Source organism: Mustela lutreola, chromosome 10 (genome assembly GCF_030435805.1).
Source record: "Mustela lutreola isolate mMusLut2 chromosome 10, mMusLut2.pri, whole genome shotgun sequence".
Taxonomy (NCBI): Eukaryota; Metazoa; Chordata; class Mammalia; order Carnivora; family Mustelidae; genus Mustela; species Mustela lutreola.
The window spans coordinates 108036392-108064201 of NC_081299.1; the positions used below are offsets into that span (position 1 = coordinate 108036392).

General features: G+C 41.5%; 1 protein-coding gene across 1 annotated transcript; it reads left to right on the forward strand.

The window, feature by feature from the left end:
- HRNR (hornerin) lies at window positions 1–27521 on the forward strand. The gene is made up of 3 exons (XM_059138547.1): window positions 1–138; window positions 2047–7024; window positions 27289–27521. The coding sequence occupies exons 1-3, from the start codon at window positions 1–3 to the stop codon at window positions 27519–27521; spliced, it is 5349 nt and encodes a 1782-aa protein (XP_058994530.1).
- The last annotated feature ends 289 nt before the right edge of the window (window positions 27522–27810 follow it).

Below are 27810 nucleotides of genomic sequence, written 5' to 3' on the forward strand. Positions count from 1 at the left end.
ATGCCTGAACTCCTAAAAAGTATCGTCACTGTCATTGATCTTTTCTACCAATATGCCACCCGGGATGGGGAGTGTGACATGTTGAACAAGGCAGAACTGAAAGAACTTTTGGAAAATGAATTTCATCAAATTCTGAAGGTAAGAACTCCAGGTCAGGACTGAAGATAGCTGCAATGCTCTTCTTCATCCCCTCCTACCTTTTTGTCACCTGTGTCAAACTCCTACAGGACTCTCTCTACTTGGTAATAGAGAACAGGGTTTGGTCAAGGCTTGAAATATGATCAAAAGTTGACCCTAGTGGTTTCTAAAACACGACCAAGGGATGTGATCCTACTGAATAGACAAAATCCACAGATTATATAATATCCCATCTGTGTGAGTAATTCTCACGGAATAAAAAAATTAAGATGGTTCTCAGAAAAAAAAAGTAGATAAAATTCATCTTCTTCCCTTTATTTGTCATTCTTCAGCCCATTCTGACCACTGCCTATTTCTGAGACTGCGACACTACAAGGCCTCTGAGTTCAGGAAGTTAGCATCTTACTCCTAAATCATGAAACTTGGTGACCACCATCTTAAAATGTCACCTCTGAAAAAAATAAATATATTTGGGAGCTTAGATCTAGCTCTTCATTATATCCAGCTGCCTACGAAATATTTCTTATTTGGATTCCTAAGGGTGTAATTCAGTGTGTCAAATATGAAACCATTGCCCTCCAAACCCTATATATAGGATATATATAGGATATAGTAAATATCTTATTTACCCAAGGCAGAAATCTGGTTCGGTTCATGGCTTCTTCTCTCAGTAAGCACCTTCATCCTCAACCTTTCATCTAATTCATCAATAGTCTCTCAAAACAGCCCATTTCTCTCCATCACTATTGCTAGTCCTCTGGATCATGTCACCTTCTATTTCTAATCTTAGTCATCATAAGTGCAAATCTAATCATTTCACAGCTCAATTCAAAATCCTTCAAAAGCTGCCAGATCTTTTTGGGGGGTTTTTGAGAAAGGAAGAGAGAGAGCACTCATTCCAGGAGTGAGGGGGGGAAAGAGGGAGGGGCTAGGCTCTATCTCACAACCTGGGATCATGACCTGAGCTGAAACCAAGAGTCAGATGCTTAACCGACTGAGCCACCCAAGTGCCCCAAAAGTTCACAGTTTCTAAAATAAGTAAAGTCCAAAGTTCCTTTACACAACTTAAAATGCATGATCTGATCCCTATGTGTTTCTCCAGCAATATCCCCTGACTATTGAAACTCAAAATTTAACAATCCTGAATATCTCTCAGTGCCTCATATGAGGCATGTATCCTCTAACCTCCAGCTTTGTTCATATTGTTCTTTCTGCCTGGAACAATCTTTTGCCCTCTCTCCCTCCTTTCCTAACCCTTCATTTGGCTAAGTCCAACCCATACTTCAAAAGACATCACTTCCTCTCATTAACCTTCCTTGAACCCCCAATGGTTCTCCTATTATCATTATCACATTATCACAATACACTGTAATTTTAAGTTTGTGTGTCTATGCATTTTGTCAGAAAACAAACTTGTTCACTTCTTTATCTTCCATTTTGTCAGAAAACAAACCTGTTCACTGCTTTATCCCTGCACTTATCCCAATGCTAAGCAAAGAGTAGGTGCACAATAAATCTTCATTAAATGAATTAATTAATGAAGTAATAGCTGCAAAAAATAAAGAAAATTCATATATAATTATGCTAATCATTCATATTTGATCTATTTTTCATTTTTTAAATTCCTATTTATAAATTAGCTAATCATATTTGACCATTTCTTACAAAATATAATTCATTCCTCTTCCCTAACATCTTCCATTCTCATCTTCTAGCAATTTCTCACTGCATTGTTCATTACCTATTTCTTTCTTTCTTTCTGCTCAGGATAGAGCAGTTCTGCCTAAAGGATTGGGTGGCTGAGCTCCACCTAAGCCAGAATATCTGGCTACAGTCTTCTTTCAAATGGTTAGCTGGATATGTAGTCCATAGTGAAATAGCTACCCCTTGTATCTTGTTCCTATACAGAATCCAGATGATCCAGACACTGTAGGTATCATCATGCAAAATCTGGATCAAGACCGTGACAAGAAAGTGGACTTTATTGAGTATCTTCTGATGATATTTAAACTGGCTCAGGCTTGTAATAAAATCATCAGTAAAGATTACTGCCAAGCTTCAGGGTCAAAGCAGAGAGACCACAATCACCAGCACCAAGAGGAAGAAAGTGAAACAAAAGAGGAGGACAAAAGGCAAGGTCATTCAAGGTCAAGTACAGGAGAGAATGATTCCAGGGGCTCCAGAAGAAGCAATAAACACAGGCCTGGGTCCAGCTCCAGAAGAATGGACCATCAAGGAGGCTTGTCAAGTTCAGAGCACAGGCAAAGCTCTGGGGAAAGAAGAAGAGAGTCAAGTTCAGGCCACTTCAAAGAGAGTAAGAAAAACAGGCATGGCTCTTATGAACAAGAGAGGTCTGAGAGTCATTCTTCTGGTCAGAGGCAACATAGAACCAATAAAAGTGGTCAATCTGGACTTAGTAGACAACGAAAACAGTCTACAAGCAATGAGGGATATGGGTCTGAATCAGGCCAGTCCATAAGCAATGGCAAAAATCAGTCAAACTCCTATGAGTCCTCTACTCAGAGAAAACATAGTAGCAGCTCTACTCATCAGTCAGGAGGTTATGGAAGACAAAATCATGGCTCTGTGTCAGGCCAGTCCTCTAATTATGGAAAATATGGACCTGGTTTTAATCAGTCTTCTAATCAGAAATACCATGAATCTAGCTCAGGATCCAATTTAGGTGAATCATCAAGCTGTCGACAACAAGGATTTGGATCAGGTCAGTCCTCTGGCTATGAACAACATAGATCTGGCTCAGGTCAATCTTCTGGCTTTGGGCAACATGGATCTGGTTTAGGTCAATCTTCTAGTTATAGACAAAATAGTTCTACTTCAGGATGTTCATCAAGCTGTGGAAACTATGGATCTGGCTCAAGTCAATCTTCTAGCCATAGCCAACACTGGTCCAGCTCAGGAGAGTCTTCTCACTATGGACGACATAGTTCTGGCTCAAGTCAATATTCTGGCCACAGCCAACATGGGTCTGGCTCAAGAGAATCTTCTAGCAATGGACAACATAGGTCTGGCTCAAGTCCATCTTTTAGCCCCAGCCGACATGGATTGGGAACAGGCCAGTCCTCTGGCTTTGGGCAACATGGGTCAGGATCAGATCAGTCTTCTAGCCATAGCCAACACAGGTCTGAATCAGGCCAGTCTTCTGGCTATGGACGACATAGATCTGGCTTAGGTCAGTCATCTGCATATGGTCATCAAGGGTCTGGATCAGGTCAGTCTTCTGGCTTTGGGCAACATGAGTCTAGCTCAGGAGAGTCTTCTGGCACTGAGCATAGATCTGGCTTAGGTCAATCATCCAGCTCTGGACAGCATAAATCTGGATATGGTCAATCATCTAGCTATGGACAACATGGTTCTACTTTGGGGCAGTCATCACGTGGTCAACATGGATCTGGATCAGGACAGTCCTCTAGCTATGGCCAACATAGGTCTGGCTCAGGCCAGTCTTCTGACTATGATCAACACAGATCTGGCTCTGGTCAGTCTTCTGAATATGGTCATCATAGATCTGGATCAAGTCAATCTTCTGGTTTGGGACAACATGGGTCTAGCTCAGGTCAGTCTTATGGCTTTGGGCAACATGAGTCTAGCTCAGGAGAGTCCTCTGGCACTGAACATGGATCTAGCTTAAGTCACTCATCAAACTCTGGACAGCCTGAATCTGGATACAGTCAGTCTTCTAGCTATGGACAACATGGTTCTGCTTCTGGACAACAGTCATCAAGCGGTGGTCAACATGAATCTGGATCAGGCCAGTCTTCTGGCTATGGCCAACACAGAGCTACCTCAGGTCAGTCCTCTAGATATGGTTATCATGAGTCTGGATCAGGTCAGTCTTCTGGCTTTGGGCAACATTGGTCTGGATCCAGCCATCATTCTAGCTATGGCCAGCCTGGGTCTGAATCAGGCCAGTCTTCTGGCTATGGTCAGCATGGGTCTGGCTCAGGACAGTCTTCTGGCCATAGTCAGTATGGTTCTGGCTCAGGTCAATCCTCTACCTATGGACAATATGGTTCTGCTTCAGGACAGACATCAAACTGTGATCAACATGAATCTGGATCAGGCCAGTCTTCTGGATATGGGCAACAGAGATGGGGTTCAGGTGAGTTCTCTAGAAATGGTTATCATGAGTCTGGTTCAGGTCAGTCTGCTGGCTATGGCCAACATGGGTCTGGATCCAGTCAGTCTTCTAGTTATGCCCGACATGGGTCTGGATCAGCTCAGTCTTCTGGATTTGGGCAACATGGGTCTGGCTCAGGTCAGTCTTCTAGCTATGGTTACCATAGGTCTCAATCAGGACAGTGTTCTGGCCATGGTCAGTATGGTTCTGGCTCAAGTCAATCCTCTAGCTATGGACAATATGGTTCTGCTTCAGGACAGACATCAAGCTGTGGTCAACATGAATCTGGATCAGGCCAGTCTTCTGGCTATGGACAACAAAGGTCAGGCTCTGGTCAGTCCTCTTTGTATGGTCATCATGGATCTGGATCAGGTCAGTTTTCTGGCTTTGGGCAACATGAATCCAGTTCAGGAGAGTCCTCTAGCAATGAACAGGGATCTGGCTTAGGTCAGTCATCAAGCTCTGGACAGCACAAATCTGGATATAATCAGTCCTCTAACTATGGACAACATGGTTCTACTTTTGGACAGTCATCAAGCAGTGGTCAACATGCATCTGGATCAGGCCAGTCTTCAGGCTTTGGCCATGGTCAGTATGGTTCTGGCTCAAGTCAATCTTCTAGCTATGGACACTGGTCTGGATCAGGTCAGTTTTCTGGCTGTGGGCAACATGGGTCTGAATCTGGTCAGTCTTCTGGCTTTGGTCAGCATAGCTCTGGATCAGGCCAGTCTTCTGGCTATGGAGAACATGGGTCTGGATACACTCAGTCTTCTAGTTATGGCCAACATGGGTCTGGGTCAGGTCAGTCTTCTGGCTTTGGGCAACATGGATCTGGCTCAGGTCAGTCTTTTAGCCATGGTCACCATAGGTCTCAATCAGGACAGTGTTCTGGCCATGGTCAGTATGGTTCTGGCTCAAGTCAGTCCTCTAGCTATGGACAATATGGTTCTGCTCCAGGACAGACATCAAGCTGTGGTCAACATGCATCTGGATCAGGCCAGTCTTCTGGCTATGGCCAACATGGGTCTGGATCAAGTCAGTCTTCTAGTTATAGCCATCATGGGTCTGAATTAGGCCAGTCTCCTGGCTTTGGGCAACATGGGTCTGGATCCAGTCAGTCTTCTAGTTATGGCCAACATAGGTCTGGATCAGGCCAGTCTTCTGGCTTTGGGCAACATGGTTCTGGATCCAGCCAGTCTTCTAGTTATGGCCAAAATGGGTCTAGATCAGCTCAGTCTTCTGGTCTTGGGAAGCATGGATCTGGCTCAGGTCAGTCTTCTAGGTATGGTCACCAGAGGTCTCAATCAGGACAGTCTGCTGGCCATGGTAAGTGTGGTTCTGGCTCAGGTCAATCCTCTAGCTATGGACAATCTGGTTCTGCTGCAGGACAGATATCAAGCTGTGGTCAACATGCATCTGGATCAGGCCAGTCTTCTGGATTTGGGCAACATGGGTCTGGATCCAGCCAGTCTTCTAGTTATGGCCAAAATGCATCTGGATCAGGCCAGTCTTCTGGATTTGGGCAACATGGGTCTGGATCCAGTCAGTCTTCTACCTACAGCCAACATGGGTCTGGATCAGGCCAGTCTTCTGGATTTGGGCAACATGGGTCTAGATCCAGCCAGTCTTCTAGTTATGGCCAAAATGCATCTGGATCAGGTCAGTCTTCTGGCTATGGCCAACATGGGTCTGGATCCAGTCAGTCTTCTACCTACAGCAAACATGGGTCTGGATCAGGCCAGTCTTCTGGATTTGGGCAACATGGGTCTGGATCCAGCCAGTCTTCTAGTTATGGCCAACATGCATCTGGATCAGGTCAGTCTTCTGGCTATGGCCAACATGGGTCTGGATCCAGTCAGTCTTCTACCTACAGCAAACATGGGTCTGGATCAGGCCAGTCTTCTGGATTTGGGCAACATGGGTCTGGATCCAGCCAGTCTTCTAGTTATGGCCAAAATGCATCTGGATCAGGTCAGTCTTCTGGATGTGGCCAACACGGGTCTGGATCCAGTCAGTCTTCTACCTACAGCAAACATGGGTCTGGATCAGGCCAGTCTTCTGGATTTGGGCAACATGGGTCTGGATCCAGCCAGTCTTCTAGTTATGGCCAACATGAGTCTGGATCAGGTCAGTCTTCTGGCTTTGGACAACATGAGTCTGGATCCAGTCAGTATCCTAGCTATGGCCAGCATGGGTCTGGATCAGGTCAGTCTTCTGGCTATGGCCAGCATTGGTCTGGTTCAGGTCAGTCTTCAGGCTCTTGGCAACATGGGTCAGGTCAGTCTTCTAGCTATGGCCGACACAGGTCTGGCTCAAGTAGATCTTCTAGTCACAGCCGACATGGGTCTGGCTCAGGTCAGTGTTCCAGTTCTGAACAATATGGGTCTGGACCATGCTATTCATCTAGCTCTGAGCAGTGTGGTTCTAGATTTGGCCAGTGTTCTAGCTCTGAGCAATATGGGTATGGGTCATGTCACTCATCTACCTCTGGACAATGTGGTTCTGGATCTGGTCAGTATTCTCACTCTGAAGAGTACAGATCTTGTTCATATCACCCATCTAGCTCTGGGAAATGTGGTTCTGAATCTGGTCAGTGTTCTAGCTATGAGCAACATGAAATACAAGGGAGATGTAGATCAAGTTCAAGTGAAACTCGTAATGAATACAGTAGACCCAAAATGTGCTTGATCCCTAATCGATCAAGAAGCAATAGCCAGGAATGGTCAGAGTGTGGCCAAAATGAAAGAGGTAGGAGTTATGGCCTATCAGACAGTGGGCCTGATGGATATGAGAGTATTCATGGACAATCAAGAACATGTAGGCAACAAAGTCAAGGATGGAGCCAAGGTCCATCTGACTATATCCATTCAAATTGTAATGAAGAACAAATAAGAAGCAGTTATAGACAAGAAGTAAGCTCATCAAGTTGTGGTTCTAGACAATTTACACCCTATGGACATTCTAGATCCAACACTACCAATACACTGTTAATTTGCAAGGAGGGTAATATACAAGGTGACTATTGTTATAAGAGAGGAGGAGATAATTGTGCAGGGGGGAGTACCAGCCCAAGTTCCCAAAGTTTCCCTAGTAGCACGCCACTCTATAAATATATCCAAGAGCAGAGGTGCCAATTCTAGGGATGAATAATAAATATAAGTGAAATTAATTCAAGTAGCCATTCAAGAAATACAAAAATGTTACAGATAAGCAATTCATTATAAAACTCCTTTTAAAAGCAAGTATATCTATTTCTTCCTCTAAACATGTACTCTATTCCTTGTTATTAAGTTTTCCTCAGAAGAATGTAGGGTATGTGGGCACTTTGTTAGGAAATATTGAGTTGAACAAATTATGTGTGAGAATAAATTTAGAAGAATAATACAAAGCATATGAGAAGCATGGGGTTTAGTTGAGGTATCTTTTCGAGAGTTCATTACTAAAGCTTTCAGTGTAAGTCTAAAGATCAAAGTATTAGAAATGCATTACCAGTTCTGGGGTCAAAGCCTCTCTTATAGCAACATGGAGGGACCATAGTTGTGGTATCCCCCACATTGGATGGTGACAGAATGGAGAATATTCTAAAAGCAAAAATGTAATGTTGGTTGTTTCCTTACTTATCAAAACCACCAAGACCCTCTTCTTGGGTAAGTCTTTAATAAGTAAGTTTAACAAGTGTCATTTAAAAAATGGGACCAAGAGCTTCTCCCTTGCCAGTGAGTGAGAGCATTCTTTCTTAAACAGCAGGGATGGACCCTGCTGGATAAAGGAATCCAAATGTGGATTCTAACTTGGTTTCAGCAAGAAAGTTCTTGCCCCCTACTTCTAAGAATTTGCCCCAGGTTAAAAAAGGAAGAGCAATAGCATGGTCTCCAACCTACTTTTATAGTTCATTGGTCTTTCCACATAGGAAAATACCATTTGTGCCCATATAGAAAAGAAGACTATCTGCCACTGCTTTATAGTTTTTGGCTTGACTATAAAATATTTGTTTCAAGTCTTTGGATCCAATAACTGTATTGCATAAAATTGATAATAAATAATCATGACCAAATACTGAGGTCTGTGTCATCTCTGCTTCATTTCACTTCTCACGCATAGGTGGTCAGACTAGAAACTAACTCAAAAAGTTATTTTCCAAGGTCCTATCCTTCACAAACAACCCAGACTATATAAAGAATTTTAAACTTTAGGGATAAGACAAACAACTCAGTTTAAGAATGAGCAAAATCTGAATGAAAAAAAGATGTACAAATGGCCAACAGGCACATGAAAAGATACATGATGTCACTAGTCATTAAGGAAATGCAAGTTAAGACATAGTAAGATACTACTACACACCATTAGAATGGCCAAAAACAAAAACACTGGCAATGCCAAGTGTGATATAACAAGTGGGAAAAAAATAATGACATAGTCACTTTGGAAAATAGTGTGGCAATTTCTTATAAGGTTACTATACCTGACTATATTACCCAGCAATTCTGCTCCTAGGTGGAATTAAACATATGTCCAGATGAAATTTTTACATGAATGTTCATAGCTGTTTTAATAATAATAGCCTGAAACTAGAAACAACCCAAATGCAACCAATGAATAGATAAACAAATGGTGGTACAGCCATACAATGAAACACTATTTAAGAAGGGAAAAAGAGGGGCACCTGAGTGGCTCCGTGGGTTAAAGCCTCTGCCTTCAGCTCAGGTCATGATCCCAGAGTCCTGGGATTGAGCCCCGCATCAGGCTCTCTGCTCCATGGGGAGTCTGCTTCCTTCTCTCTCTGCCAGCCTCTCTGCCTACTTGTGATCTCTCTGTCAAATAAATAAACAAAACAAAAAAAAAGGAAAAAATAATGAACTATTGATATACATGATGGATGAACTTCAATAACATTATACTGATAAAAAGAAGCCAGACACGAAAACGTACATACAATGTGATTCCACTTACATGAAACTTACTGAAGATTAAAAAAGAAAGTAGACATTGGGGAGGGTATGTGATTTGGTGAGTGCTGTGAAGTGTGTAAACCTGGTGATTCACAGACCTGGGGATAAAAATATATGTATATAAAAAATATATGTTTATAAAAAATAAAAAATTTAAAAAAAAAAAAAAAAAAGAAAGTAGATGGGTAGTTAACTAGGAGTGGGAGTAGAACTTATGACTTATGAATCAGCTATAAATAGGAACACAAGGGAGAACAAGAGTGATGGAATTGTTCTATAAATGCACCTTATCATATGAAAGCTGTATCTCAATAAAGTTGATTTTGTTTAAAGTCTTCACAAGGCTTTTTGTGAAACTTGACACACTAATTTCAAAATTTTTATATAGAAGAATGAAGAATTAAAAATGACCAGGACAGGGCAACTGGGTGGTTCAGATTAAGCGTCTGCCTTCAGCTCAGGTCATGATCCCAGGAGTCCTGGGATTGGGTCCCAAAGAAGGATCCTAGCTCAGCAGGGAGCCTGCTTCTCCCACTTCCTCTGTCTGCCACTCCCCCTGCTTGTGCTCTATGTCAAATAAATAAATACATAAAATCTTTTTTTTTAATGACTAGGATAATTTTTAAATAAGGAGATGAACCATGAGAGACTGTGGACTCTGAAAAGCAATCTGAGGGTTTTGAAGGAATGGGGGGTGGGAGGTTGGGGGAGCCAGGTGGTGGGTATTATGAAGGACGCTATTGCATGGAGCACTGGGTGTGGTGCATAAACAATGAATTCTGCTATGCTGAAAAGAAATAAATTTTTAAAAAAGGAAGAGGAATGTCATTAGATATCAAAAGGTATTACAAAGTTATTTTAGGACAGTATGGAATTGTTGTAAGAACAGACACATAGAGCAATGGGATATCCAGAAACAGACCCATACACACCTGACATATAACAGTAATGACTCTGCATCTTGGTGGGGAAAGAAAACGTCTCAATAAATAGTTCCACCAAAAGGGAAAATGAACTTTTGGGACTTCATCAAAATCCAAAGCTCTGCACAGCAAAGGAAACAGTCAAGAAAACAAAGAGGCAACCCATGGAATGGGAGAAGATATTTGCAAATGACAGTACAGATAAAAGGTTGATATCCAGGATCTATAAAGAACTCCTCAAATTCAACACACACAAAACAGACAATCATATCAAAAAATAGGCAGAAGATATGAACAGACACTTCTCCAATAAAGACATACAAATGGCTATCAGACACATGAAAAAATGTTTATCATCACTAGCCCTCAGGGAGATTCAAATTAAAACCACATTGAGATATCACCTTACGCCAATTAGAATGGCCAAAATTAGCAAGACAGGAAACAACATGTGTTGGAGGAGATGTGGAGAAAGGGGAGCCCTCTTCCACTGTTGGTAGGAATGCAAGTTGGTGCAGCCTCTTTGGAGAACAGTGTGGAGATTCCTCAAGAAATTAAAAATAAAACTTCCCTATGACCCAGCAATTGCACTCCTGGTTATTTACCCCAAAGATACAGATGTCGTGAAAAGAAGGGCCATCTGTACCCCAAAGTTTGTAGAAGCAATGGCCACGGTCGCCAAACTATGGAAAGAACTAAGATGACCTTCAACAGATGAATGGATAAGGAAGATGTGGTCCATATACACTATGGAGTATTATGCCTCCATCAGAAAGGATGAATACCCAACTTTTGTAGCAACATGGGCAGGACTGGAAGAGATTATGCTGAGTGAAATAAGTCAAGCAGAGAGAGTCAATTATCATATGGTTTCCCTTATTTGTGGAGCATAACAAATGGCATGGAGGACATGGGGAGTTAGGAAAAGGGAGTTGAGGGAAATTGGAAGGGGAGATGAACCATGAGAGACTATGGACTCTGAAAAACAATCTGAGGGGTTTGAAGTGGCAGGGAGGGTGGGAGGTTGGAGGAACAAGGTGGTGGGTATTATAGAGGGCACAGATTGCATGGAGCACTGGGTGTGGTGTGAAAATAATGAATACTGTTATGCTAAAAATAAATAAAAAATAAATTTAAAAAAATAGTTCCACCATTATTGCTTTTCCATGTGAAAAAAAATTATACCTCCATTTCATATGTCATATGCAACATCAGTTCCAAGGGAATTAGAGACCTAAAGTGTGGTAAGCCAAACATTTTTAAATGTTAAAGAAAATATAGGACAATGTTTTTATGACTTCGAAGTAGATGGAAGTCTTAAAAAAAGAAATATAAGAACCTCAAATTAAAAATTAGTGAATCTTACTATAATCAAATTCTAAGTGTCTGTGAATCAAAAGACACTCTCAAACCACAAAAAAAGAGAGGAACACAGACTAGGATAAAACTTTTTTTTTTTTTTGCAATGCCTATAGATAACTGACTAATAGCCAGATTGTATAAAGAACTTACAAATATCAAATTAGGAAAAAACAGCCAAACTTATAAAAAGAAAATTTTCCTAAATAGAAATCTGAATGGCCAAGTGGCATTTTTAAAATGATTCTCAGGGGAACAGAAAATTAAAACACAATGAAATTTCATTTCATAACCATCAGATTAGAAAACACTAAATTCTAACCATATCCAGTGTTGGGGATGACATGGAGCAATAAGGTCTAAACTGGTAACCACTTAGGAAGCAATTTGCAAGCACACCAAAATGTCATAAACAACTTAAAAGTTCAACAGAAGAATAGAGAAATATCAGTATACTAGAATGATATGCAGCAGTTAAAATTTATGGCATGTATATGGAGAGGGCAGAATATAACACCCCAAAATATGTCACTTTGACATGTGGATGATTTTGAGCTGAGGGCCATCAAGGCCTAGCAGACTCAGGAAGCTTTTTGTCCCTCTCCCTTAACTGTCTAAAAGAATTTAGATGGGAGAGAGCTATTATCAGAGATCACTTTTTGAATCAGAAAGACTTGTCTGTGTGGCATGGAAACCATTTGCTCTTCTTGTCTCCCTGTGAATTACTTTCTTCCCCACCTGCCTCTCCTTAGTTCAGGACAGTATACAAACCTGAACTGCCTACTGCTTTTGAGATTCATATTTTTACGGGGCTCCCATACATACAAAACTAAATTTTTCTCCTGTTACCCTGTCTTATGTCAATTTAATTATAAGGGCAGCCCAAGAATCTAGAAGGGATGAAGAGAAAAGTTTTCTGCTTCTACTTGATTACATATATATCCACATCAATATGAACAAGTTCCCAAAGTAGAATATTTAATGACATAGTTGTAAAACATGTATATATAGTGTGATACCATTTACTTGTCTTTACAACATACATAATAATTCCATATATTGTTTGTAGTTATTAACTACATAACTGGTAAATGATAATGTATTAATTTATTTATAATTTATAAATCCTTATTGAAATGTTAAACACCAAATTCAGGATAGTGGTTACCTCTGGAAAGAATGGTGATGGGTATTGAGGAAAGCACTTATTAAGATGAGCACTAGGTATTATATGAATCACTAAATTCTACTCCTAAAACTAATATTACACCATATGTCAACTAACTAGAATTCAGATAAAATTTTGAAACCAAAAAGAAAGAAAAAAAAATAAAAGAAGGAAGGAAAAGAAACTTAAAAAAAAAGAAAGAATAAACAAGGCCAAAAGTGTTCTTTTTCTTAAGACTTATTTATTTATTTATTTATTTGAGAGCTAGCATGTGCATGTGTATTAGCCAGGGTTGGGGCAGAGGCAGACAGAGAGAGAGAATCCACAAGCAGACTCCCTGCTGTAGGCAGAACCCTATATAAGGCTTGATCCCAGGACCCTGAGATCATGACCTAAGCCAAAACCAAGAGTTAGCCACTTAACTGACTAAGCCACCCAGGTGTCCCATTAAGCAAAAAGACGTTATATTATTCCCTACACTTACTTGTAAAATTCAAATTATTTCACAAGAAAAAGAAAGACACAAAGATCCATGTTAGAATCCCCCTCAAGGACTGCTCAAGGAAGAAACTACTCTGCCAAGCTAGGCCATAGTCTCTCTGGTCCAGCATGTCCCAATTGTTGAAATATATGTATCAGTACATCAGAGTCTGATGATATTCATCATCTGAATCACACAACCAACTGCCTGGATAGACTTGAAAACTCACCAGGGAGGCTTGAAATTTTTGGCTTCCTGTAATTTTCTCAAAAACAAAAGGCATTCACTAGCCATTCATTAACATAGAAACCTAGTGTTTCTGGCAGTTCATTTCTGACTTTCTGACTCTCTCTCTTGGCAATCTGGCTTTCTTGCTTCAGTCCCTGGTGAGTTTAGTTACAAAGAAACAGCTTCCCTGAGTCTCATCAACCCTACAACAGTAGTGCATCTGATTTGAGTCTACATCTGAGTATACAAGGATGATGACCAAATTCTGACCCTTTTTCCAGGCATTGGCCCAACCTTATTATTTGCCTCTTCCAAATGCTGAGATTTCAGGATTTATATATATATACACACACACACACACATATATATATATATACGTATATATATATAATTTTTTTTTCATTCTAGTAAAAGAAAGCAAAGAAATTTCATATAAATGCCTAGTTGTATACCTTAGCCCATTTTTTTCATGTGTTTCTCTTCTCTTTGTTATGACAGAATCCAAAGGTAGGAGCAGTAAGGTCATTGTTTTAGACAGGATCTTATAGGGTCTCAATACCTTGACTAGAATCTGAACCTCAATTCTGAAGACGAAGAAACTGACTTTTTTTAACATTCAGATATGACCAAGTTCTGAAAGAAAGATTCATAGTAAGCAAAGTCTTGAGGATCTAATTTATTAACTACAAAATATACATGCATTGGGAACAGGAACCAGTTATCTACCATAGGGTATTCCCTGCCACTGGATAGATTCGTTTAAGAGATATCAGAGGTTGTTAAATGACCTTTAGAGCAAAAGAGTTTTATTCTCAAAATGTTGCTCTATCATGCTATGATAACCTGACAATTTTAACAATTTGTCCTAAAAGGAAAAGAGAGTATGAAATTAACATCTTTATTGAATGCCATGTGAGCAGGGAATATTAAATTATGTGTTTTATATATATTGTTTAATATATTATTCATTGCTTAATTTCATTCTCATAATAACCCTGTGACTACAGGTGTTTTATATTCATTTTATTGAAGAGGAAGAGAAGACTCAGAAAGGAAAAGTGACTTCCTTACATTAGTAGAACCAAGTTGAGACCCAGATCTATCTAACACTGAAACACATGCATTGCTACCAGAAAGGTCTTCCCCTCTAGTAATATTTCTCTTTTTTTTTAAATTTTTTTTTATAAACACATATTTTTATCCCCAGGGGTACAGGTCTGTGAATCACCAGGTTTACACACTTCACAGCACTCACCAAAGCACATACCCTCCCCAATGTCCATAATCCCACCCCCTTCTCCCAAACCCCCTCCCCCCAGCAACCCTCAGTTTGTTTTGTGAGATTAAGAGTCACTTATGGTTTGTCTCCCTTCCATTCCCATCTTGTTTCATTTATTCTTCTCCTACCCACTTAAGCCCCCATGTTGCATCACCACTTCCTCATATGAGGGAGATCATATGATAGTTGTCTTTCTCTGCTTGACTTTTTCACTAAGCATGATATGCTCTAGTTCCACCCATGTTGTCGCAAATGGCAAGATTTCATTTCTTTTGATGGCTAGGAACAATGCCAAAGGCAAGGGAAGCAAGGGCAAAAATGAACTATTGGGATTTCATCAAGATCAAAAGCTTTTGCACAGCAAAGGAAACAGTGAACAAAATCAAAAGACAACTGACAGAATGGGAGAAGATATTTGCAAACGACATATCAGATAAAGGACTAGTGTCCAGAATCTATAAAGAACTTAGCAAACTCAACACCCAAAGAACAAATAATCCAATCAAGAAATGGGTAGAGGACATGAACAGACATTTCTGCAAAGAAGACATCCAGATGACCAACAGACACATGAAAAAGTGCTCCATATCACTCGGCATCAGGGAAATACAAATCAAAACCACAATGAAATATCACCTCACACCAGTCAGAATGGCTAAAATCAAACAAGTCAGGAAATGACAGATGCTGGCGAGGATGCGGAGAAAGGGGAACCCTCCTACACTGTTGGTGGGAATGCAAGCTGGTGCAGCCACTCTGGAAAACAGCATGGAGGTTCCTCAAAATGTTGAAAATAGAACTGCCCTATGACCCAGCAATTGCACTATTGGGTATTTACCCTAAAGATACAAACGTAGTGATCCAAAGGGGCACGTGCACCCTAATGTTTATAGCAGCAATGTCCACAATAGCCAAACTATGGAAAGAGCCTAGATGTCCATCAACAGATGAATGGATCAAGAAGATGTGGTATATATACACAATGGAATACTATGCAGCCATCAAAAGTAATATTTCTCTTTAAACAATTACAGTTAACCCTTAACAAGAGGCAGGTTAGGCATGCTGACCGCTCCTCTCCATGCAGAGGTGAAAACCCACATGTAACTTCTGACTCCTCCATAAACACTGTTAGTAACAAGTACTGTTGACCATAAGCCTTACCAATAGCATAAACATTCAAATAACACCTACTTTGTAAGTTATATGTATAATATACCACACTCTTACAATCAAGTAAGCTAGAGATGCTGTGAAGTGTGTCAACCTGGTGATTCACAGACCTGTACCCCTGGGGATAAAAATATATGTTTATAAAAAATTAAAAATTAAAAAAAAGAAAATCATAAAGAAAAAAAATACACATTTATAGTACTAGTACTTATCCAAAAAAAAGTCCACACGTAAGTGGAGCTGTGCAGTTCAAACCCATGTTGTTCAAGGGCCAACTGTACAATCAAACACATAAAACCAGAGCAGCACCCTCTTCATGGCACTGCTAGAGACACATCAACTAATATTTCTCTGACTTTCCTTTCCTGCCCTCAATGCAAGGATACTTAATGTCCTTAAGGGACGCTTGAAAAATACCCTCATTCATTAGCAACACACTTAAGAACAATTTTCAAGGGAGGATCCCTGCTGCAGAGAACTCATGTCCTCACATTTTATCTACCTCATCACATTTAATGGTTCTCGTTAGCTTCAATTCCATAGGGTGGCATTTCCGACCTAGTCCTTTTTTTTTTAAGATGGTTTTTTAAATTTAATTTTATTTTTTCAGTGTTCCAAGATTCATTGTTTATGCCCACACACAGTGCTCCACGACCTAGTCCTTCTTAGTGCATGCCTCATTTGAACTTCACTGTGGACTAATTTAAAACAACCACCTACAGTCTCGCACTCTTTAAAAGATGAAGATCCTATATCTACACTAACAGCCAGATTTCCCTGTCTCCACCCTACCCCACTACCTCTTCTTGAGCTCTCCAATTCCCCCATCCTGTGTGCTCTACTCCATAGTTGAAAGATCCCTGAGCAACCCTCCCACCTGCTGCATGGTCTGTATCTACAAAGCCTGAGCATTCCAGGTGTTGAAGATTTTAAATCAGTAGGCACTCTGAGACACATAGCTGGGACAATCTGCTGTGCAATACTGCCAGATTTCTCAGCAAAGAAGGGGACTCCATGTGCAAAGATATGGAGGAAATAATGGCTCAGCAACCAAAGAGAAGGTGTCTCTAGCAGAAACATGGAGGACCAAGAAAAAGTATTGGAAACTGTGGCTGGAAAATCAAGTTGGAAACAATCTCTAAAGGGCTCTAAAGGAAATTGACATAAGTATAAAAGCCAGGGAAGGACATCAATAAAGACAAATTAAAGTAGGAAGACAAGCACAAAAAAGGGGTGTTCCAGAAGCCAAAATGAGGTTTCCATTACTTACATAGTGGACATGAACATAGAATGTAGTTAATAAAGTTTTAATAAACAAAACCATAGGATATCGGTAGAAGAATACACAATGCAGATCACAAGTAGACAGATGGAAAGAAGTAGGCTTTACAAAGAAGGAAATTGAACTATATGTTGGAAACATATGAGACATTAAATTTTAAAAATTTCCTAAATGAGTTAATTAATATTGATAAGCTGAAGGGAAGGAGATTTTGAGACAGTTGGTACCAGAGAAAGGGAGAGTCACTGTTAAAGACTGCTAAAGGACTGAGAAGAAATGACAAAATGCAATCAAGAGCACATAGAGAGACCTCACCCCTGAAAAGGAATTAGTGTACCTCTCAGTCTTGAGGCAAAAAGGAGATAAAAATGGGAGAGAACAAGGGTTCCTTAGGATGAGCTGCATTAGAATCAGCTGAGGTAATTATTTAAAAAGCAAATTCATGGACTCCATCCCATACCCACTGAATCCAAACTTCTAGGAGATGGGGCCGAGCAACCTGCATTTGAATGCTCTGTGATCCAGTGGCTTCCTTACAGAAGAATAGAATTTAGGAGACTTCACAACCATTGGCCCTATGGAGAAAACAAAAATGACCCCTAGCCCAGCCACAATTATAACTAAGCCCACCAGTTCCCACAGTTGGAAAGGAAAAAATCCTCTTTATGCCCAGAGAAAAGCTAAAAATAAGGAAGAAGCTTCTACCTAAAATTGGCCTCCCCAAACCAATGAAACCTTGAGCCCCTTCCTATAAATTACTGACTCCCTAACATAAAAAGTTTTCTTCCTGACATCTGCAATACTAATTTCTATAAGTAACATAATCATGTGGGGGATATTCTCTTTTACCCACATGAACACACTAATTGAAACCTTGGTAACCTTGTGGCTTTTTTCCCTTTAAACGTCTACAGTGTCATTTATTCAAGGAAACATTCTTCTTGAGACTGGGCTCTTAATGTATTTTCAATTATTCAACCACCTTAGTAAAGAAGAAGGTGAAGTGATCTCCTAAAAGGATGATGGGAAGGGAAGGGGGCTTGAAAAAAGCAGAAAAGGTGTGATACATACTTGTTGAGCGTCTGAGAAAGGGCACCAACTAGAAATTAGAAAAGAGACTGCCAGGCAGTCTTCAGAACCTAGATAAAGCTGCACATCACAAATGTGCAGAGAGGAGCTAATACATATGATATTCATCAACATCCAACAGGCTGGCAGAAGCAGCAAAGAAAATGAAGTTAGGTTACCCACAGGTTTGGAATTGGCAGGGCACATACAAGGAAAAGTGAAGGGCTCAAGGACACTTAATGACCCTTACTGAGGGATACAGGTATGAGAGGAAGGAAAAGACATGTGCAGGACTCTCTTGATCCCAGACTGCGTGTGTGTGAAGAGAGGGATAATGTACAGGAAATTTTTCTTCTTCTTCTTACTACAGTAAGGATGGGCCTGCTAGTAGCAGCAGCTTTGGGTGTAAAGGTAAGTAACAATATGGAATATACTAGAAGCTATGTATCAATATGAGGTTACTTTTTTACCTCACAAGTCTTAGGAGCAGAAGATCCTTAAACCATGGTGTGCAAGCTGAGATCTTTATAAGTTATCATGAGGTCTATCCATGATGTAGTTCAGATTCGAATTCAAGTGTGACTGACTGCAAAACTTGTTCTCAATCCATCCACTTGCCCACTGACTTCACCAGGAACAGCTAGGCTCCACTTCATAGGATAAAGGGAAAACAGATTTCTGGTAGAACAAGGGGTACAGGGAGTATTCTAAGAAAGAAGAAGGGGCACCTTGTGGCTCAGTTGTTAAACATCTGCCTTCCGCTTAGGTCATGATCCCAGGGTCCTGGAATTGAGCGCTGCCTTGGGCTCCCTGCTTGGTGGGAAACCTGCTTCTCCCTCTCCCACTCCCCCTGCTTGTGTTCCCTCTCTCACTGTCTCTCTCTCAAATAAATAAATAAAATATGTTTAAGAAAAAGAATTAAGGATATTGGGACATTTTTTGGTAACAGAACTGAAGAAAATGAGAGAAGCATTATGTGGGAGAATTAATAGGGAGAGGAAAGCAAATAACAGGCAATAAGCAGCTCTTAATAATAAATGTATCAGACTGCTGACTGAAGGAGTGTGTGCATGGGGAAGTGGGGGTGGAAAGAAGGAAAAGAGGGGGAAAAAATGAGCTCAGGCCACTTACCATTTTTATGTGAGACATCTCCCAAAGGAGGTGAGGCCCTATCTAGATAAGAAGAGTCCTCAGGGCTGGCAGAAGGAGGTCACTCTTACTGCACCCTTAATCCAAGCCTTTCCTTCTGCCCACTTTGGGGGAGCAGCCTGGGTGACTTGGTTTGCTCCTCTTTGTGATGCTTTCCCATTGCTCAGAATAATCCCCATGCCTGATAACATGACTGAGATTCACAGTTTCAAAAATGTGATCATGGGATCCAGTTTGGTTATGAAAGAAGCAAGAGAGAGAACGATAGACTGAAAAAATAGAGACAAGATAAAGAACAGGTTTATTTAAAAAGTGCATACCCTCCCAAACAGCAGCTATAGTCCTGCTGTTATATCATAAAGGAATTTGAACATGCAAAAAAAAATGATAATAATATCTAACATTTATGTAAAACTTAATATGTGCTAAATGCTACTGTATATAACCTTGATTACTCCTACTATACAACTACAGGAGAGAAATCCATATTCCCATTTTACTGACATGCATAGTGAGGCACAGATTTTAAGCAGTTTGCTATGGTTACAAAAGCTAGCGTTTAAACCCACACAGTGTGACTCTAAAGTTTTGTTTTATATTAACCCAAGGTACTAAATAGGCTGTGAGATCTGTCCCCTGTCCAGAGGTGACTACAGGGATTAAGTCCAAGAAGCCCAGTCCACACCCACTTAACAACTCACGCATCCTGAGCACAAAGCGACATCCACCTGAGAATTTTCCTCTTTTCCAAGGCCCCTCCATTTGCCAAGCTATGTAGGTCCATGCAAAGAGGAAGCCTTTCTAATGCACACAAAGGCACCACACAGTCTAGCTATAGTCCCACCTTACCCACAGAGCTGTACTGACTATTCTATGTGGGAAGATATTTACAAGAGTGTTTAATGCAGCACTCTTTGTAGTGATGAATTTGAAAAACAGATACATTGCACTATATTCTTGGGCACCTGGGTGGCTCAGTGGGTTAAAGCCTCTGCCTTCAGCTCAGATCACTGTCCCGGGGTCCTGGGATTGAGGCCCACATCGGGCTCTCTGCTCAGCAGGGAGCCTGCTTCCTTCTCTCTCTCTCTCTCTCTCTCTCTCTCTCTCTGCCTGCCTCTCTGCCTACTTGAGATCTCTGTCTGTCAAATAAATAAATAAAAGATTTTAAAAGATTTTAAGATTAAAAGTGTATTAAAAAAACTGCACTGCATTCTTACATTGGATGCTATGGAGCACTTAGAAGGAGCAGACTATTTGTTATGTACTGATAGGTTTTTTTTTTTTTTTAAGGTTTTACTTATTTATTTGTCAGAGAGAGAGAAAGAACACAAGCAGCAGGAGTGGCAGGCAGAGGGAGAAGCAGGCTCCCCACTGAACAAGGAGCCTGAGTGGGATTCGGTCCCAGGATGCTGGGATCATGACCTAAGCCAAAGGCAGATGCCCAACCAACTGAACTGCCAGGCATCCCAGTACACGTAGATTTCCAAACATAACACTGAATGAAAATCAAGTTGCAAATTATGTACAGGAACAAAAAAATAATATCACTTTTTTTAAGATATTCTTTATTTATTTAACAGAGAGATGAGTGAGCACAAGAAGGGGGAATGACAAAGGGAGAAGGAGAAGCAGGCTCCCCACTGAGCAGGGAGCCCAATGCAGGGTTAGATTCCAGGACTCTGGGATCATGACCTGAGCCAAAGGCAGATGCCCAACTGACTGACCCATCCAGGCACCCCAATATTATACTTTATATACACACACATACACATACACCAAATTCATAATGATGGTTGCTTCTGATGAGGAGGGGAGATTAGAATGTAGGGGAAGAGCACACGAGAGAGACTTAAATGTACCTTTAATGTTTTATTCACTTGAATAAGACTAAAACAAATATGACAAAATGCTTATTAGTATTAATTCTGGGAGGCAGGAATGCAATTACTCAAAATAAAAATGCAGATTATTTTTTAAGAACAGACTTACTGGGAACCTAGGAGTCACAGAGTTAGAAAGCTGTGCTGTGAAATCAAAAATTGGAATTTCATGGGGCACCTGAGTGGCTTGGTCAATCAAGCATCCAACTCTTGGTCTTAGCTCAGGTCTTGATCTCAGGGTTGTGAGTTCAAGCCCTACATTGGACTCCACACTAGGTGTATTATTCAGAAAATAATAATTGGAATTTCAGGGTTCATGGCTTCAGAGGTGGAATGATCGTGGGTGGCAGCAAGGTCTGAGGTGAGGCCATTTGAATGGGTTGCTGACATGGAGTGCAGGTGGGAATCAATGGGGTATGAGAAATGAAGAATCCAGATATGTCATCAACATGGTTGTTGAAGTTTTCCAGAATGGTGACAAAAGCCGGGGTGGAAAGAGACAGGTGCCAAAGCTCTCATTGAATATGGTTATAGGTCAAGGAGATTACGTGATTCAAAAATGAGGATGGTAAGAGGGTGGAGCTTATGTGCATCAGTGGAGGAGTGGTTGTCAAAAGAAGACACATGGTGAATGGAGAGCATGCTTAACCCATCTCCAGGCCACATACAGTGCAGGGAGAAGGAGTGTCTTGCACAGGGAACTGCTGGAAAGCAGTGTCATTCAGGAACAGCTTGGTTTCAGTTAGGTGAAGAGATAGTTACCTTGGGTATTAAGGAGGGCATGTATTGCATGGAGCACTGGGTGTGGTGCCTAAACAATGAATTTTGGGACACTGAAAAGAAATAAAATGAAAAAATAAAATAATTTTTAAAAATCCCTCTGAAATTCTAATGGTATAATTCCATGATCCAAAACTATGGGTTCAATGAACGAGTAAGGGCAGGTTTTACTGGCAAACAAATAAGCAAAGAATTGGGGATGCTGTGTATTGGAAATAAAGCCACCAAGTACACCAAGGAGGAGGGAATGCTGAAGGAAATCACGATAAAGACAAAGGCCAGACAATCAGTGAAACTGTCAAGAAATCAGGCCAGCACTGAATAAGTGAAAGGACCTGAGGGAACAAGCAGAGAGTTTCTGGAACATTGTAGGTGAAGATTCAGGAAATGACTGTGACTCTGGAAACAGCTCTGCAGATGTACTGAGGAATGAATGGAGAGATGGGCCCACCCAAGAAGAAACTAGAGGGGTACAGTCCAGAATAGACCCATATGACAGGGAAAAACCAATATATGAGAGTTAAATCCTCTTAGAGATAGAATTAGAAAAGTGACTAGAGCAGAGTATTGAAGAGGAAGACAGGCAAGAGCCCAGGAAGGGGACAGGGCTCACTGGACACCCACAAATGCCCTCTCAGGCCATTTTCAGGCTAAGGCAAACTCAGAGGCTGAGTTTCTGCAACATTCATGTCAATGCCTTCTACTCCACAGTACCAGAGCACCTCTCTACAGGGCTTACAGGCATTGTGGGGATACTAAGACAGGGAAGCACGTGTCCTCTTCATTCTGGCATGCCCACATTTACTGAGTGGACTGTTCACTGATACCAGACATATTCATTTATAGAGACTCCTTTATGCATGGGCTGTACAGAATGTGCTATAAAGACAGCTTGCCACCCTGATTAAGGTCTTATTCAGTAAATACATCAATCCCTTTCTTTTTTGTTATTATTATATTTAGTTAGCCAACATATAGTGCATCATTAGTTTTTGATGTAGTGTTCAACGACTTATTAGTTGCATGTAACACCCAGTGCTTATCACAACACATGCCCTCCATCAACACCTTTCTGGAAAAAAAAAAAAAATCACCATCCCTCATACTTAGTCTGGGGCATGCTATACCCTACTCTATTTTTTCTCCAAACTCCCCTCCATCTGTGTTCAGGCAATCTTTTTTTCTATTCTGGATGGAAGTGGAGTAGAAAAAAAATTACAGGTTCTCTCCCATAGCATCTTCTCACAAACTTTTGTGTCTCACACCTGCTAATTGCCTTTGACATTTAGAAGAGAAGAATGCTGATGTTTGCATCCTCAGTTCCCTCAGTTTGGACTGGGGGGCCCCTAGAGGACACCTGTGGGGAAGCCCAGAGAGCCTGGGAGAGACCTCATCAACACTGCAGATCTGCCACAGTTGTTTCTGTAGCTTTAAAATGTTTCACCTCCAAGTATCTCAAAATTCAGCAAAAGAAAATCACTCTAAAGTGTTAATTAATGGTTATCAAATCCACCATTGCTCTTTTTGTTGTAGGAGGTGGTGAGAATATGGAGTACCTGAAATGGTGGAGCACAGGGACCCAGAAGGGAAAAGGAACTTTTTATGGGTAACCAGTTTGGTAAAATCTCCAAACCCTCCTGTTCACCACGACTCTTGGAATGAAACATCCAATTATGTTCACTGAGCAGGCAGAGAGCCATAGTGAGAAAAGAGAGGATGGGAACATAAAGGACAGCTTTGACAAGGCACCAACCACCACGATCATAATTGGCCTGGCTTCAAACACCACTGCCTTCTACTCCTACAAAGCAAAAACAGGGTAGAAGCAGAGTTCTTTTAGATTTCTGTGCAGCCTGGCATATAGAGGGCTAAGTGGTAATGTTTCCTTCATTGTATCAGGGAATTTATGTGCACATTCTACCCAAAATAATCCCATCCAGACCTGGTACTCTCCCTGGCCACTACCTCTCCTGCAGAAACTCGGCCCAGACTCAAAAAATTCCAACCTCCCTTCACTACCACACCCTTGGTCACATCTTGTAAAAATCATTCTCTGATGAAATGTGGCTGCCTGTTTCAGATCAGCAGTTCCAAATGGCAATAGATCATTAGCTTAAATACCCAGTGAATATTAATAGCCAGCAAAACCTATCCCTTGTTGAGCGTTTACTATGTGTTAGCACTGCTCTAAGAACTTAATCACAATAATTCTGTGAGGTATTATTCTTACTTGTATTTTTTAGATGAGGGGGAAAAAAGCCACAAAGAGCTTAAAACAGCTTTTCCAAAGTCACACAGCAAGTAAGTGGCAGAAGCAAGATCTGAGCCCAGGCAATATAACACATGCCATTATTATTATTAAACCACTATGTAACTCTGCCCCTTGAAGAGATCAGAATAGTCAATATCATGGTTAGAAAGATGTAATATACAATTTGCCATTGGCCTTGCTTCCCAATGAATTTTAACTTCTTTTCCCTCAATGTTTGTGTTTGATACCTTCAGCCTTTGTATCTAAAATGCAACATGGTATGTTGTTACCTTGTCATAACGGAGTATAAAACAAAGTCTCAGGCAGACTACAGCCCATGTTACATTCAGGAGCAGTCAGGTTCTGTGTTCACATCTGCAGCAAGGTCGACTCCAAGTTCCCAACTGTGCAGACCAGACAGTTGGTGTTAGCACTAAGAGACTTCAAGCATCCAGAGGGTAGAATAAGGTCTGAGAAACAGACATTTAGTCTAGAGTATTCATTCAGTCAGCAATTATTTTTAGAGCCTTAAGTAGCTGATACTGTGCTGCAACCAGATGGGAGTCCCTGCCATGGCAGCATTCATTAGAGGACACACTAGAGACAGAATAAACAAGCAAAGAATAAGAAACAGGACACCTTGACAAAATAACCAATGGGACCCCTTTTATATGGGGCATTCAGGAACATAGTAAATTTAAGATGCTCAAAGATAAGCAGGTGGATATACAGGTCCTAATGACATGTTGTCCTTAAGGCCTTTAGGCCTTTAGACCAGATTCCTGGGAACTTCCGTATTTAAGAATAGTTTATGATGCTGTAATACAAACTTCTTGACCTGGTGCTCCAAGCCCTGTTCCAGCCCCACCCTGCCTATCTACCATCTTCCCACAGCACTCCCAAACACACCCTCTCTGTTCTATTTGGGTTAATCTCTCATTGTCACACAACACCCCAAGTTCACCCCCATCCTGTTCCCTACACGTCTTAATTCTACCCATTCTTCAACACTAGGCTTCCTCATTCTTATCCACTACAGGCTTACCAAGCTCTGTTCTCCTCCCAGCTACTAGTTCTCAATTAATTACCTAAATACAGCTTTCTGTCCTTCACTGCTGTTCACAAGCACCATGACCCAGAACTTTAACATCAGATAACACAATATCCTCCCAGCAAATGTGGGCAAGTCAGAGACCCAGCACATGTCCTGAGTTCTCAGGGCCAGAGGCTGAGAGAAGTGACTCAGGCTCAGAGAGGCAGCTCAAGGGGACCAAGCAGAATGCCCAGGGTGCACAATTTCCAAGGAGGAAGACACAGGGTCTCCAATCAAGTGGACAGATCTCAACAACTGTGAAAACAGGTGACAAAGAGTTCTAGAGGAGAACTAAGAAAGGGTTAAGGTGGGGCATCTAATCGAAGCCTAGGAGTGGAGAGCAAAGCATAAGCCTGGCCCAACAGATTGGTCCAACACAGTATAGAGGGAATGCAAAATAGTGACATAGAGATAACCAGGGAAGGGCACCATGTATCAGCTGCCAGCAAAAGGAATCAAGGGAGAATCCAGGAATGGGTAACCAATTTTGAGAACTAACTCAATTCCAAGGTGTAAGTAGAGATCATCAATGGACTTACTTGGGGGGAGGCAGGGAAAGCAGATGAAAGACAGGAAATGAAAACCAAAACTGTTTATGGATATAATATTAGTCCCTTAGGTGCAAGGGACATGACTCATTTCTAGCCTCCACAGCCCTCAAATAAATATTTACTGATTATGTAAAAAAGAAAGATCACAGGCAGTTTTGGTATTACCCAACAGGTGGAAATATGCCAAGCTGACCTGAGTCATCACTTAAGCAGGCTGTGTATTGTGCAGCTTTACAAGAAGGCGCCATCCCTTGGCAAACATGGAGTAGTAATGAGATCTGGTACATGAACACAGGGCTAGGAATGAAGCAGTCAAGCTACACCAACTTGCCAGTAACCCCCCATAAGACCTTAAACAAGTCCTCTCACTTCTCTGAGCCTCAGCTCATCTAAAACAGAAAATGTAATGTAACTGCAGCAAATTTGTCATGGTCTCTACCTTCCCCCAGATTTCTGCCTGGCTAACTTCACTTCTTTTGAATCTTTGCTCAAATTTTGCTTTCCTCATGAGGCCTATTGGTCACCCTCTTCAATACTGCAAACTGCCCGTCCCAACAATCCCACCCTCACACACTCAGTTTTACACTTTTCTTTTTCATAACACTTCTAACAAACTATATAACTTTTCTACTTATTATCATCATTGCTGCCTGCTAGAATATAAGTTCCATGAGGTCAAGGATCTTTGTTCTAGTTCACTGATGTCCATCAAGTCTCTGAATAGCATCTGGAACACAGTAGGCATCCAATAAATATTTATTGAATGATTACATGAATGAATCCAATAAAGACCAAAATCTTGTGAAAGAAAAAGACCAGAATAATAAATCATTTTTATTCTCCCTGAGGCCAAGGCCTCCGGCCCACACCTTCAGGTATCCCTATACCGCACCCCATACCCTGTATGAGTGGGGTATAGAGTGTATAGAGTGGGGTAGATATTCAATAAGCCCCTGTGAAATTTTAAGACCCAAAAGGGCAAACACATCCACGGTGCTCTGGGGCCACCTGCTGGCAATTCTATTTAGCTGCCACCTAAGCCATTAAACTGAGAGAAATTTCCAATGGAGAAAATGGAATTGCAAGGAACATCTCCCTCGAGAAGTGAGGACGACCAGCCTACACGTAAAAACGGGAAGGAAGCTAGCCTGAAAATCAGAAGTTTCCAAAAGCTCCCAGAAGAGAGTGAAAACCTCCTCTGAAGGGCTACCTGTAAACAAATGTTTCCATTCAAGTAAAGCGGCGAAACAATTCACACTAAAATTAGTAAGAGACATCAGGAAACGGCGTGCGCACGAAACTGGAGGAGTGCTCATGCATGTGATCAGACAGGCGTGACACCGCCACGGAGGACCCACAAAACGTCAGGGTGCACAGCAACCCGATGGTGCCCCAAAGCCGGCTGGGGAACCCTCACGGTCCAGCGGGCGGAAGCCGGGACCGGATCTTCCCTGAAGCGCGAGGTGAAGGGGGTACTTCACCTCGGCCAGCGCAGGATGCGGAGCCGGCGCCCAGCCTCCCCACACGCGCCGCAGGAACGACTCGCGCGCAGCCGCGCCTTACCTCCCCGGAGGGGTGAGGGGTACTCGGCTCTGCGAAACAGGAGCGCTCGGCTGCCCCCTGGCGGGTAACGCTCCGGGGTCTCCCCCCGCCGCTGCAGCGCGCCTGGGCTAGGGGCCTGGAACACGAAGGGCTTCCGGGATGGCGGTCGATGGCGCCCCCTGGTGGCCGACTGGAGCTTGGCGCCCTCCCCACATTTGGTAAAAATTTGGTAGTTTCCCAAATGGCATGTGTGAGATGGCTGTAGGTGCTACCTGCACTTTTAAAAGTGTTTGAGTTACTTATTCTTGCGAGTGTTAGAAAAAAAATTACAACTAGTGCAACAAATCCCATTGATCTCAAATAGTGTTTAAGTATAAG